We start from the raw sequence: 15,277 nt of genomic DNA, 5'->3' as shown, positions 1-15,277 counted from the left end.
GCATCCGCGGTGCGTTCAAGGACCGCCGAACAAAGAGCCAAATCACATCACTTGATGAAAAAACATTCCGTGAAGCATAAAGACATAAACATGTAAAAATGGTGTTTTTAGTGGTACCATCAGTGCTACGTCAGTGGTATGCTGTACATTTTACGGGTACGAAAACGTATTTATACATTATTACCCACTTAGGGTGAATGAGATATAAGCCTATTATTAGTTAGAGCATAGAAAACCTCTTTACCACCTTATAGGTACACTTTTAAACAATTTTAGAGCCCTCTAGACATGAAATAACACCCCTATAGTCACCTTTACACTCCTATTACCCCAATATATTAGACATAATAGGAGAAAATAAGACATCAAGAAGACATGCAGTAATTCACACCAATACATAATAGCACAGGGAGAGTTGCTTGTTTGAGTTCCTCTTTTTGTTACATCCTGTTGCGTACAGCACTTCCTGTGGAGGCTATTGTCTCATCACTGCAACATTACTGACACCTGGTGACCAGTGTAGAATACTAAATATCATCACAACATCTTTGAATGCATCTTCCGATTGCCTTATAATTGTATTTTTACTTCATTTTATGCTTGAAAATGCTGCATTTAGGCATAAAAATACATCAAACGTGCTTAAAATAAGCGTTTTGTTTTTTACTAATAGCGCTGATTTATTCATTCAAATATCGGATAGAGTGAAGCCGCGACATTTGAAGCGTGAAAGTGCAGCCCCCGGGGGCCAATCACAGCCCGCGGCTGTTTTTTTTTTTTTTTTTGGCACATTGTAAAAATGTCATTTAACAAGAAAAAAAATTGGCAAAAATGAGAAATCCGCAGAGAATAAAATGAAAATATTAAGAGAAAAAAGTTGTAATCTTACAAGAAAAAATGTAATTATATGAGAATAAAAAAACATTTTACTGGCATGAAGCTGAACTATTAAAGGAAGACATTCTTTTTAAAGTTGTAAAATTCTGCGGAAAAAAAACTAAACAACAAATAAAGTTATAATTTTTGCAAAAAGATACCGTGGACAATGTGACAAGAATAAATTCGAAATATTATGAGAATAAAGTCGTGATTACAAGAGGAAAACTAGAAAGGTGAAATAGCTAATGTCACGGTGTGGTGTGAGGACGGTCTGGATCCCGAACGCAGAGGCAAGAGGCAGGTAAGAGTCTTTACAGAATTTATTCCGTAGTAGAGCAAGGGAACAGAAGGCGCTGGTTCCAACAAACAGGTAAACCAGGAAAAACAGAGACTAAGTGCTAAGTGCTGAAGGCTGGTGCTGCTGAATGCTAGAGAACATAGAATAGGAACAAGAATCTAGTTGAAACGCAGGTGTGTCCTGGAGTATCTGGCAATAATCCAGCGTCTCCCAGATGTCCGCAGTCATCTTAAGTAGAGAGCGTGGGCAATGGCACAATGATTGTGACAGTATCCCCCCCTCTTAACAATGGGCGCCACCTGGCGGCCTACCTGGCTTCTCCGGAAAGCGGCTGTAAAAATCGGACAGTAATTGCGGGTCCAAAATGAGGGTGCGAGAGACCCACGAGCGGTCATCGGGGCTGTACCCCTTCCAGTCGACCAAGTACTGGTATCCCCTGCCCCTTCTTCTCACATCCAAAATGGCCTTGACCGTAAATGCGGGATGCCCGTCGATTAGCCTGGGAGGAAGAGGAGGCACTTCAGGAGGGCTTAGGTCACTGACACTGACCGGCTTGAGCAGGGACACATGGAACGTCGGGTGTATCCGGAGGGAGTCCGGGAGGCTGACCACGACTGAGGAGGGGCTGAGGACCCATTCCACCAGGTAGGGCCCAATGTATCGGGGCTGAAGTTTTCTGGAATCGGTGTGGAGGGGAAGATCCTGAGTGGACAACCACACCTTCTGTCCAGGACTGTACTCCGGGGCTACTGAGCGATGATGATTGGCCAGACGCTGGTTTTGTTCTGTGGTGTGAGCCAGGGCAGTCCGAGTGTTGCGCCAAGCCAGGCGAGCGCGGCGCAGGTGGGCGGAAACAGATGGGACTGCAGAGTCCGCTTCCAGGGAAGGGAAGGCTGGAGGCTGGGATCCATAAGCCCCGTGAGAGGGCGAGAGACCCGTGGCCGAGCTGACTAGAGTGTTGCGGGCATACTCTATCCATGGCAAGTTGAAAGACCATGAGGCAGGCTGCTGGTGGCACACGCAGCGAATAGCTGCTTCCCAGTCCTGGTTTGCTCGCTTGGACTCGGCATTAGTCTGCGGGTGGTAGCCAGAAGACAAGCTCACAGATGCCCCCAAGGCCTTGCAGAATGCCTTCCACACCGCCGAGGAAAACTGTGGACCCCTGTCCGACACCACGTTGAGCGGGATGCCATGGAGCCGGAAAACATTATGGACCAGGAGCTGGGCCGTCTCCAGTGCCGAATGGAGCTTGGGGAGGGCGACAAAATGGGCCATCTTGGAAAAACGGTCAACGATGGTGAGGATGACCGTATTGCCGTTGGACGGGGGGAGGCCGGTCACAAAATCCAACGCCACATGGGACCAAGGTCGAGGAGGGATTGGTAGGGGACTGTTTAATCCCTAGTTACCTAGGCGGTGCAAGACCCTTGCTCCCTCGTGCAAGAAGCAGGCGCACCTGCCTACCTGACTACTCCGTTCAAAGGGTTACGGTTTCTCCCGTAGAGGGAAGAGAAACCTCTAAGTCAGGGGCGAGAGGAACTCACCCAGGTATTAACAGCCTCGGTAGTGCAGAGGCGGCCCCGCTGCATCCGAGCCGCGCAAGACCAGAGCAACCCAAGGTTGGTCGTACGAGACGTCGGACCCTCTGCTTTTACGACTGCTTCCTCTCTCAATGGATAGTTGCTTTTGGTAAGGACCTGGGGTTATTTACTCATCTATCAGCAATCAGAGGGACCTGTCTTAACTAAGGTTACCGGAACAACCTCAAAGGAATTTGTCTGTAACACACTGCTTACTCTTTTACCTTCAAAGAAGATACTGGGTGACAACTCTTAGTGAAAGAGTGAAAAGCTTTATTAGGAAAGTTAGCAAGGGCATTGAAGCAGGCACTCTATTAACTATAAGGATATACTGTACACAATGTCAGACTAGCCGCAATGAGCTCCACTCACATGTACCTAGATAGAAAGAAGCGCAAGGCCGCAGGCCAGTGCCTCAGTCCTACCCCGATGATGAAGCCGGTAGTGAAGACAAAAAGTCCAGTGAGGATGAGTTCGCTTCTTGGGGATAAGTCTAGTTGATGCGGGTCGGGCGTCGGGTGATCAGGCCTTCGACCTTCCCTGGTTGTCCTGACGGCTCTAGGTTGCTCCCGAGAGAGGCAAGGTTGGGGACCGCTGCGGTGACTGGCTCCGTGCTCACTCAGGCTCAGCCCTTCTCTCGGTAGCGCCGCAGACAGAATCTTCAGTTGGTGTCTCAGGTTCATCTGAAAGACGGAGTCCTCTCCTTCTGCTGGGCAGATGAGTTGAGTCCAATCTTCCTTCAGCAGTCCCAGAGCTGTGTTGCGAGCCTTGGAGCTTCGGAGATGCGATCCATGAGAGGATCGCCTGGAGCCAGCGTCGATTGTAGAGCGCGTCCTCTTTTTATGCTGTCTTCAGTCTCCGCCTGCTCATGGGAGTGTCCATTACCTCATTCTGAGACCTCCCAGAGGAGTGTCTTTCCCAGAATAGTTTGTACTTTCCCCGACCGCGCTGATTCAGCATGACTCATCTCCTTGGTTGAACTTGTGTCCTCGTTTGACCCATCCTGGACTGCCATATTTGGTCATCATACTGTCCTGAGATGAACTCAGTGGTTGACCGCAGATGACTCCTTCGGTGTCCTCAGCTGAACTCCTAAGGATGTCCTTATATGGGTTGCCTGGCTTCGCCATTGTACCGCAATGACTATGACCCCTAGTGGCCTTTCACCAGACTACCGAAACTCAATGTTCTACTTTGTGGCTTAATGATTATGGAGGAGCTCACATTGGCGTCAGTTATCTTATAATCATTAACATTTTAGTATCAAAACATGTTATTCTAACATCACAACATGTTATTTTAACATTCAGTTCAGCACCAACATTGGAACATGACATTCAACTTGTAAAACATTAACACTTGTTTTCATACAACCTTAGACATCAACCTGTTGTTTCTGTTTGACATTCTCATGGCCATAGGACTATATGCTTCTATTAAATCATGTTACTGAATAATACTGATTATAACATCATAATATAAGTGCTTTAAGCATTGCGATAGTTATGCAAGTATTCCTATTGACGTGTATTGCAATGGTGTGTGTGTTTGTCCCTATAAATGCACATGTATACTAACATGAGGTACCAACTAACTTGTGTGTTATATGGTTACATTCCTAAAAGCGACAGAGTGTTTGAGCATGCTAGACTGTGCTTTGTTCCTTGATTATTACAAGTACTTTTGGTGTAAAAGTTGGCCTTTTAAGAGGTGTTGTACCTAGGTCACTCGACAGGACACAGGAGCCCAGCTGGAGCCTGATGGGAAGGCTTGTTACAAGCGCAAGTAGTACACGCAACCACAAACTCCTTGGCATCCCGGCGCAGCGACAGCCACCAGAACCGCTGTGACGGGAGAAAGATGGTACGAGAAGCTCCTGGATGGAAAGCGAGCTTGGCCTCAAGCGCCCAACATAGGACCTGGGAGCGAAGCTCTGGGACCACAAACAGGTGCCCAGCCGGGCAGTCCCCCGGGGGGAATTGATAACATCCACCACGCGCTTCTCCACGTCCCACTGCAGGCCCCCCTAGGATGCGGGACTGGGGTAGGATGGTCTCCTGCTGCGGTGTGTCAGAGGGTGGAGAATGCATCCTGGAGGCTTGGTGTTTTGGGATCCGGGGCGGAATGTAAGGGTGAAATTGAACCTGGCTAGAAACAGAGCCCAACGAGCTTGTCTGGGGTTGAGCCTCTGTGCTGATCGGAGATAGGCCAAGCTCTTATGGTCGGTGTGCACGACAAAAGGAACTTCCGAGCCCTCCAGCCAGTGCCTCCACTTCTGCAGTGCCAAAACCACGGCCAGTAACTCCCTGTTGCCAATGTCGTAATTGCGTTCTGCCGGTTCAGGCGACGAGGAAGAAGGTGCAGGGATGCAGCTCGTGATCGGTGTTGGCGCGCTGGGAGAGGGTTACGCTGGAATATTTGCTCCAGAGCCTTCACAAAAGCAGAAAAGGAGGAGCAGATGGGGGACCGCCGGATCCATTCGGCCGTGGCTCAGGCCCCTGCTTTGCTGGTGAGATGGGACATGGCGAAGGCTACTCGATCACGCTCCGAGTGGAAGGTGGCGGCTTGAAGCTCAAAGTGCAACTCGCACTGGGTGAGGAAGGTGCGTACGTTCCCCGAGTCCCCAGAGAATCGCTCCAGCTTGGAGCGCTGGGGGCACATGACCGTCGAGCCGGCCTCTGGGGCGGGAGGAAGTGCGGGATCCGGAGGGACGTCAGCGGCTTGCGAGGGAGTTAGCGCCGAGTGGACCTGGAGTGCGGACAGCACGGCGTTGAGTTGCGACTCCAGCGAGGCCATGCGAGTGTCTTGTCGTTCAGCCAAATGCTGCATACTGGTTGCTAGGGCCTCGAACTCTTCCTCCTGTTTGGTGTGGTGTGAGGACGGTCTGGATCCCGAACGCAGAGGCAAGAGGCAGGTAAGAGTCTTTACAGAATTTATTCCGTAGTAGAGCAAGGGAACAGAAGGCGCTGGTTCCAACAAACAGGTAAACCAGGAAAAACAGAGACTAAGTGCTGAAGGCTGGTGCTGCTGAACGCTAGAGAACATAGAATAGTAATAAGAATCTAGTTGAGACGCAGGTGTGTCCTGGAGTATCTGGCAATAATCCGGCGTCTCCCAGATGTCCGCAGTCAGCTTAAGTAGAGAGCGTGGGCAATCACGCTCAGGTGTGTTCAGCAGCTCCGCCTCCAGCCAAGGCCATGGGATCTGGGAGGAAGACAAACAAAAGGGAGACAGGTGTACCAAGCAATGACACAATGACTATGACAGCTAAATTAATAAAAACAACAGCAGAAATTGAAAAAAACAAACGTATTAAGAGAAGAAAGTCATTCTGATGAGGAAAGAAGTAAATATAAATAATAATAAAAATAATAAAATAATGTGTTTTTAGAGAGTTGAAATATTAAAGAAACTAAAATTGTATTTTTTGGAAAATGAGGTTGGGGAAAATGATCATATTATGGGAATAAAGTAATAATATTACAAAAAAATTTACGAAGATCATTTAAGAAGACTTTTGAAATATTTGGAAAAATATAAAAAAATAGGAAAGACAGATGTTAGTTGTTTTTAAAGCCGTAATATTGTGAAAAAACTAAACGAAAGGAGTTATAATTTTTGGAAAATTTGGTTGCAGAAAAGGTTAGAACGTTAAACAATAAAGTCAAAATATTATGGGAATAATTATGAGAAGAACATTTACAAGAAGAAAGGGAAAAAAACAGCAGAAAAAGAAAAAACAGTCGGAATTTTACAAGAATAAAATCAAAATATGAAGAGAAAAAAGTTGAACGAGAAGAAAAGTTGCCATTTTCCGAGAATAAACCTGTAATATTATGAGGAAAAAGTGTCATTTTAGTAGCATAGAGTTTAAATATTAAAGAAAACATACCTTATTTTTATGAGAAACAAACAAAACAAAATAAAGTTGTCATTTTTTTTGGAAAATTAGGTTGGAGAAAAAGTTCTAATATTATGGTAGCAAAGTCAAAATATTATGGGAATAAAGTCATAATTATGAGAAGAAAATTCACGAGAAGAAAGTTGAAATAGTTGGGGGAAAACAACAGAAATAGAAAAAAAACAGCTGTAATAAAGTCAAAATATTACGAGAAAAAAAGTCGTTGAATGAGAAGAAAAGTCACCATTTTAAGAGAATAAGGTGGTAATATTATGAGGAAAAATAATCTCATTTTAGTAGCATAGAGTTGAAATATTCAAGAAAAAGATGTTTTAAGTTGTAATATTATGAAAAACAAAGCAAAATATTGTTATATATCTTACAAGAATAAAGTCAAATATTATGAAATAGTCGTAATATTATGGGAATAAAGTCATAAGGACATTTAAAGAAGAAATACTTGGAAAATTTTAAAAAACAGCACAAATAAAAAAAAAACAATTTCACGAGAAGAAACTTGTAATGTTATGAGGAAAAATAATGGCATTTTAGTAGCATTGAGTTGAAATATTCAAGAAAAATATGGTATTTTTATGAGAAACAATTACAAAAGTAATTTCTGGAAAAGTAGGTTGGAGAAAAAGTTCTAATATTTGGTAATAAAGTCAAAATATGATGGGAATATGGTCATTATTATGAGAAGAAAATGTACAAGAAGAAAGATGAAATAGTTAGGGGGAAAAAAACAAAAGGAATAGAAAAAAAACTGCTGTAATTTTATGAGAATAAAGTCAAAATATTCTAAGAAAAAGGTCATATACTAAAGAGAAAAAAGGCGCAATTTTACGAGAATAAACTCGTAATATTATGAAAAAATGTCATTTTAGTCGCATGAAGATGAAATATTTTTAAAAAAATATTATAAAGTTGTAATATGAGAAACAAAGTATTGGGTTGTGGAAAAAGTTTTACTGTTACAAGAATCCATCCATCCATCCATCCATCCATTTTCTATGCCGCTTCTCCTCATTAGGGTCACGGGGGCATGCTGGAGCCTATCCCAGCTGACTTCCCGATCTCCAGACTGTTACTGTATTGGCCAACATGCTAACCACTAGACCACCGTGCGGTCCTGTTACAAGAATAAAGTATTAAAAATATTATGGAATAGTCATAATATTATGGGAATAAAGTCATGAGGAATTTTACAAGAAGAAAGTTTAAATTGTTGGAAAATAAAAAAAAACAACATAATTTTATGAGAATAAACTTGGAATATTATGAGGAAAAATGATGCCATTTTAGTAGCATAGAGTTGAAATATTCAAGAAAAATACATTTTTTAATGAGAAACAAGCAAAACTAAATAAAGTTGGGGGTGGGAGATGAAAGAGTGAAGTTGCTATGAATAACGTGCTTTTTCTCCTACATGACAAAAAGAAACTTAGCTTAGAAGCTCAGAAAGTTGATGCTGATAACGTTGCTGTTCTTTTCAAGACCGTGTTTCCGGTGCCCCCCAGACCGCGCTGCAAAAAGGGACGAGTAAGTCAGAGTGGGACCATCTGATGGGTCCGTTTCGAGTGGAAGCGGTGGTATCTGATGGTTGAGTTGGGGCGCGGAAAGAGCAGCATGGCAGCTCTGTGGCCACCCCTTGTGTCGCCCGCCTCCCCCTTTTCCTCAGCTGGCCTGGCTTTCTTGGTTTTGTCTACGAGACGGAGGGGAGGCGCTTGTGATGTCGGGTGTTGGAGAGCTGTCCCTGTGGCCTGCGCTTCGCTGAATGCCAATCCATAACACCTTGTTTCTAACAAAAAGCAAACAACGTGGCTTTTATTTCACCAAGTGAGGCGGGTGCGGTGGAAGGTCTCTAACGTCTCTCTCTAAGATGAAGTCATTCAAGCCCAGACGTTTTCCAAAAGACAACCCCTTCAGCAGCGGCCATTGTAGACCATCTGGACTGATCTTTCAAGGCACACAGATTATTGTGTTGTATGGTTTTATAAACACGGAACCCACCAAAACAAACATTACACTCCCGTTTTTCATCAGGAAAAAACAGTTTGTTTCTACTGTTTTCCGTTCTTTAGTAATCAGCAGTAAAACATAGGTACTTTAAAGGGAAATATCAGTTCCTGACTAAAAAAAGGGAGAAAAACAGCTCTTTTTTTTCCAAGCGTAGCGTTCACTTTGACACAAATAACTATACCAACATAAACAACGCAAAAAATTAGTTGTTTTACATCAAAATATATATATATTTTTTTTACAAATTTAACACCATCAACTGTTTACAATTTTCACATTTGGAACTCAACTGTGTGTGCACATGTATGCGAGTGCATGCGCACGCATGTGTGCATGTGCATGCGTTAAAATTTCCCTACAACGTGTGACCTTCTGCATGCTACACCCCCCCCCAACGCTCTCCCACTTTCTCCTTCCTGTCATGTGTGATTTGCTTATGAAATGCGCTTCTGCCACCTTGTGGCCGTTTTGATGGCTTAAAAGTGCTCTGAAGTGAAATGCTCTAGTGGGGACTGGCGTCCTCACCTCTTTTTGCCGCAAAAGAGGTAAAAATAGGAGGTTGGGATCGGGCGTTCGGGTTTATAAAAACGTATCCATGCATCGTTGATATTGAATGAGTTAGTAACCTCGTGCACAGTATGAGCCCCCACCCCACCCAGATGCATTGCAGACATACATAATGTGATGGTGATGATGGGCGTGTTTATTTCTGCGTGTAGGAAACCAATGCAGGGGCCCGTTCTGCCGGAGCGAAAGGCGAAAAGGGGGATGTGGGAGTACCTGGAGAGCCGGGCACACCTGGTAAGGTCCAGATGTCCCATTAGCAAGTTCCCCGTGTTTGTTTTGTATTTCTAACTGATTCATGTTGTCTTTTGTCAGCCACTGCATTTCTGGAAGGGATTTCGGTGAGTACGCACGTACGTTGCTTTGTTCCTGGCATTTTTCCTTCAAAATGTCAACCTCTCACTCAGGGCGCTAAAGGAGACCAGGGAGTTAAAGGTCAGAGAGGAGAGAAGGGTGACTCGGGTCCACCTGGTCCTCCAGGACTGCCAGGGCGGTCGGGACTTGTGGTTAGTGATCCTGACATTTGAACTATACTCCCTCAGCTGTCAATCAATAACGTCAGCGTATTTCTTTTACTGACTCCAGTTCTTGTGAGTCACTCACTCAAGTGAACCGGGTGCTCGACTCACTTCAGCGGCGTCTCACAATGCGCATGCGAAAAAACACTCGCTCATGTTCCCCCCGCACCGCGTGAGTCAGTGAAACTCGAGTCTGTCAGTTTGTGAGTCACAGATACTCCAGTCTGCCTCAACTCATGAGTTAGCAAAACTCAAGTCTTTGCCAACCCGTGAGTCTGTGGAACTCAAGTCCTTGTTGAGCACTAGTGAGTCAGTGAAACTCCAGTCTTTGTTGAGCACTCGTGAGTCGGTGAAACTCCTGTCTTTGTCAACCCATGAGTCAGTGAACCTCCGGTATTCGCGGAGAACTCGTGGGTCAGTAAAACTCGCAGCTCGGGCAGGAAGGGGAAAGGAGAGTTCTGAGGCAAAGGCACTGAGTTACTTTGAAAGAAATGTTAGAGCGGTTCCCACTGAGTGACATCGTACCTGCTGTCCTTTTAGCTAGCGGTAGCAGGAGTGACGTAACGGATCTGAGTACCTGCGAGTCCCGTTTCAGTCAAAAACTGGCGAGTTTTGAACATGTTCATGACTCACACACCTCTACTCTCCATCCTTCCTTCAGGGTCCCAAAGGCGAGTCAGTAGTTGGCCCACCAGGTCCCCCTGGTTCTCCGGGCCAACGTGGAGCCCCTGGGTTGGGACGCGCTGGTCCTAGAGGGCCCCCGGGCCCTGCAGGACCCCCAGGACCTGTGCCGGCCTTTGGATCAGGTGCATGAACATGAATGCACAAGACATAAGCGTCACCTACGTGCGCTGATGGGTTTTTTTAGACATTGCGTATGTTCTATCAGCAGGTGTCAACATCCCAGGTCCTCCTGGTCCTCCTGGCCCCCCAGGATCTCCTGGATATTCAAACCTGGTCAGAACCACAAGACATTTATTTCAAGTAAACGTGTAGAACTCCTCTCTCACTGATGGTGTGTGTGCTCAGGTGACCGCCTATAAGACAGTCCATGCTCTGACCCGAGAGATGCAACGAGTCACGGAGGGAACCTTGGCATACGTGGCGGAGAGCGGTGGAGAGCTGTACATCAAAGTACGCAACGGCTGGAGTAAGATTCAGGTGCGTATTGAACGTCAGTGGAAGAGAGTTAGGCGGTGACAGAAGGGCCTCGGGTTTGAGTCCTTGGCCTTGTACATCGGAACCTGCTTATGTCGACGCCCCTCGGACTGGCTGACTCCGACTTGCTTGTGACTTTCAGTGAAGTCAAAATGAGTGTGCGATTTTGTTGACATGGTTGTTGATATAAGTGGGAGCGACTTCCACTGTTTGATGGCGTGTGTGCGCATGTGTGTGCGTGTTGTGCTCAGCTTGGAGAGTTGATCCCTTCTGAGTCGTCATCCTCATCAGCATCTAAGACCCACAGCAGACCTGGAGAATGGAGCAGACCACACAGGAGCCACAGTCAGGTACGTAGAAATACACAACACAGACACACCAAAGAACCAGAAGGCAGCGGCGTGTGTGTTTCTTGGTTGGAAAGGAGCTGCAGGAGGGCGGTCGAGGGTATCAGCCTAGTTACCACATACTTCCACAGACCTTCAGCGCTGTAGCTGGGGTGAGTGTAACCTCATAAATAAATGTCTTTCAGCAACCCAGTGTGATGCTGGTTCTCTGACGCTGCTGAATCTTAACGTTCTCCTTCTTGAGTCACTCCTTTGAAACCATGAAACAAGCCTGCTCCCGTGCCCACAGCTCCATCTAGTGGCTCTCAACGCGCCGTTGAAAGGGGACATGAGAGGCATCCGCGGGGCCGACTTCCAGTGCTACCAGCAGGCTCGTGCCGTGGGCCTGACGAGCACCTACAGGGCCTTCCTGTCCTCGCACCTCCAAGACCTGGCCACCATCGTGAGGAAAGCAGACCGCAGTGACATGGCCGTGGTCAATCTGAGGGTGAGGAAGACCGACTTGAAGATGGTCTTCCAACTCTAAATAACCGGGACTGTCCTATCCTCTCCTGTCAGGGGGAGATGCTGTTCCCGAGCTGGATGTCCATCTTCTCCGGACACGGAGGCACATTCGACACATCCATCCCCATCTACTCCTTCGATGGGCGCAACGTGATGACGGACTCGGCATGGTGAGTGACGTGCGTTAGCCCACGAGGGCCAAGGGGTCGCAAATTAAGAGCTTCAAACCACCATGTGTTCTTTCAGTTGTCATGTTACCGTGGCAACACTGTTTCTATGTCACGTGAAGGCACCCGCTGTTGGCCTTTTTGGAGGGTTCCTAACACGTATGCACAGCAGAACCTCCAAGGTGGAACACGCGCTTGCTAGCCTCCAGTTTGTTGACATTTACAAACGACTTGTGTCATACAAGTGTGAGGAAACCACTTGTTAATATGACAGGTGTTCAAATTACATTTCTTTTAATAGGAAAAAAAAATAAAACATTTACATTTCGGTTTAATTTGTTTTAAATACATTTAAAACCTTTTTTTTTTATTTTAAATAAAAAAAATCAAAACATTAAAATAAAATTTTACAATTGTATTAAAAATATTTTTTACACCAACGTAAAAAATGACATTTTTAATACAAAAAATGACATGTAAAAAAATAAATGAATAAAAATACAAACTAGATCAACGAAAGTGCAACAAAGCAAATAATGTGGACTAGTAAGTTATATTGTCGTATAACATAATATTACCATAAAAAATTATATATATATATACACAGCATACATACACACATTATATGCAAGTTGTAGACGCACACACTCACATGTATATACATATATATATATATACTGTATACAGTACATACTGTATATACAGTATAAGTATTTTTATATATATACAGTCATGTGAAGAAATTAGGACACCCTAAGGAAGCCTGTGTGTTTTCTAACATATTTGGTCATATGGATATTTAAATATCAATTTTAACAATCTTGAGAGATTCAAGTAATAGAACTAAACAAATAAAACTGAAAAAAAGATGTTTTATAACTTTCTGTAAAATGTAATTTTAAATAAATGCAATTTCTGTTGAGGAATAAATTAGGACACCCCCACATTCAATCCCACTTAAAATGTCTAAAATCACACACAGGTGTATCACACCAGGTGCACATGATTAGAACATCATTAGCAGTGTTTTGAAGGAGGCTTGACTTATTTAAACCTCACATTTAGTTTGGTGTGCCCATGACTGTTGAAGTGAGAGAAAACACCACGGTGAAATCAGAAAGAAGATTGTAGACGCTTATGAGTCTGGTAAGGGATTTTAAAAGATCTCAAAAGAATATAAAATCAGCCATTCCACTGTCCGGAAAATTGTCTTCAAGTGGAGGACATTGAAAACAACTGCCAACATGCCCAGGTCTGGCCGTCCAAGCAAGGTCACCCCGGGAGCAGACCGCAAGGTGCTAAAAGAAGTCTCCAAAAACCCTAAAATGTCATCACGGGACCTACAGCAGGCTCTTGCTACTGTTGATGTGAAAGTGCACGCCTCTACAATCAGAAAGAGACTTCACAAGTTTAACCTTCATGGGAGGTGTGCAAGGAGGAAACCTTTGCTCTCCAAGAAGAACATGAAGGCCAGACTGAAGTTTGCCAGAGTGAATGTAGAAAAAGACCAGGACTTCTTGAATAAAGTTCTTTGGCCAGATGAATCTAACATTAAATTATTTGGACACCAGAGCAGAGGACATGTTTGGCGTAAACCCAATACAGCATTCCAGGAAAAGAACCTCATACCAACTGTGAAGCATGGAGGTGCAAGTGTCATGGTTTGGGGATGCTTTGCTGCAGCAGGACCTGGCCAGCTCACCATCATACAATCGACCATGAATTCTATCGCGTATCAGAGGGTGCTTGAGGAACATGTGAGATCATCTGTGAAAAAATGAAAGCTAAAGCGAAACTGGACCCTGCAACATGACAATGAGCCAAAACATCCCAGTAAATCCACCAAGGACTGGCTGAGAAGGAAGAAATGGAGAGTCCTGGAATGGCCGAGTCAAAGCCCAGATCTTAATCCCATTGAGATGCTGTGGGGTGACTTGAAACGGGCTGTACATGCAAGAAACCCCTCAAACATCTCACAGCTGAAAGTATTCCGCGTTGAGGAGTGGGGCAAACTTTCTTCACACGATGTCAGAGACTGGTAGATAGCTACAAAAAGCGTCTCACTGAAGTTATTTCAGCCAAAGGGGGTAACACTAGCTATTAGGTGGTAGGGTGTCAGTCAGAATATGCATTTTTGTTGATATATTTTGTTTAATGAGTAAAACAATGTTAATTTTTGTTGTTAAATCACTTTCTTTTCCAGAGATAAAGAAAAACAAGATCAGACATTGATATGTGAACATTTCTTAATAAAGAACTGAATATTTAATAGGGTGTCCTAATTTTTTCACATGACTGTATATATATATATATATATATATATATATATATATATATATATATATATATATATATATATATATATATATATATATATACAGTCCATACACGCCTCATTTATCACAGTTAATTAACCGAATTTCCACAAAGTAGGATTCTTTATTTATAAATGGAATATTTTGGGAGTTGTAGCAAAGAAAACCTGTTTACCACCTTTTAAATACACTTTGTAACATGATTAGAGCCCTCTAGACGTGAAATAACACCCCTAGAGTGGCCTTTACATGCCTATTACCCAATATGGTAGATGCACTTTGAAAAAAATCCACACATGTTGGCACAGAAAATGTCACATTATCACTGAGCACTTCCTGCGGACGCTCTTGTCTCATCAGTGACACCTAGTGACCAGTTTAGAGTACTACATGCTATCGCAACACGTCTTTGAATGCGTCTTCTGAATGCCTTCATTTGTGTTTTACGTCATTTAGCCATTTTTTATGCTTGAAAATGCTTCATTTAGACAACAGTATGTCACATTTACTCAAATACGCATGTTTTGACATATATATATATATACACATACACACACACATACATATACTGTATATATACATATATATACACACACACACACACATATATATATATATATATATATATATATATATATATATATACACATACATACAGTATATATACATATACACACACACACATACATATACTGTATATATACATATATATACACACACACACACATATATATATATATATATATATATATATATATATATATATATACACATACATACAGTATATATACATATACACACACACACATACATATACTGTATATATACATACAGACCCTTTCCAAAAAATTAGAATGTCATGGAAAAGTTGTTTAATTTCCATAATTCCATTCAAAAAGTAAAACTTTCATAGATTATAGATTCAGGCCCCACAATTTAAACAATTTCAAGTGTTAATTTAACAGGAATTCAAAAAATTAGAATACTGTGAAGAAATCACCATTTACTTCTCAGTTTTTGCAGG

The 15,277-nt window shown here is 43.5% G+C and overlaps 1 protein-coding gene across 8 annotated transcripts in view; it reads left to right on the top strand.

Moving 5' to 3' along the window:
* The window catches only part of col15a1b (collagen, type XV, alpha 1b), a 106,109-nt gene that overhangs the window by 85,441 nt on the left and 5,391 nt on the right, over positions 1–15,277 (top strand). For 5 of the 8 annotated variants that reach the window (XM_054762517.1, XM_054762526.1, XM_054762500.1 and 2 more), the window contains 11 exons: positions 8,156–8,200; positions 9,400–9,481; positions 9,560–9,585; positions 9,652–9,750; positions 10,424–10,568; positions 10,652–10,719; positions 10,792–10,923; positions 11,172–11,270; positions 11,345–11,419; positions 11,557–11,754; positions 11,826–11,941. In XM_054762517.1, the coding sequence (XP_054618492.1) occupies positions 8,156–8,200; positions 9,400–9,481; positions 9,560–9,585; positions 9,652–9,750; positions 10,424–10,568; positions 10,652–10,719; positions 10,792–10,923; positions 11,172–11,270; positions 11,345–11,419; positions 11,557–11,754; positions 11,826–11,941 (1,085 nt within the window). The remainder of the gene's footprint in view (positions 1–8,155; positions 8,201–9,399; positions 9,482–9,559; positions 9,586–9,651; positions 9,751–10,423; positions 10,569–10,651; positions 10,720–10,791; positions 10,924–11,171; positions 11,271–11,344; positions 11,420–11,556; positions 11,755–11,825; positions 11,942–15,277) is intronic. The other 3 variants (XM_054762535.1, XM_054762480.1, XM_054762489.1) reach the window with 2 other exon arrangements.

Source organism: Dunckerocampus dactyliophorus, chromosome 2, assembly GCF_027744805.1.
Source record: "Dunckerocampus dactyliophorus isolate RoL2022-P2 chromosome 2, RoL_Ddac_1.1, whole genome shotgun sequence".
NCBI classification, from domain to species: domain Eukaryota; kingdom Metazoa; phylum Chordata; class Actinopteri; order Syngnathiformes; family Syngnathidae; genus Dunckerocampus; species Dunckerocampus dactyliophorus.
This window is presented reverse-complemented; position numbering and strand designations above follow the sequence as displayed.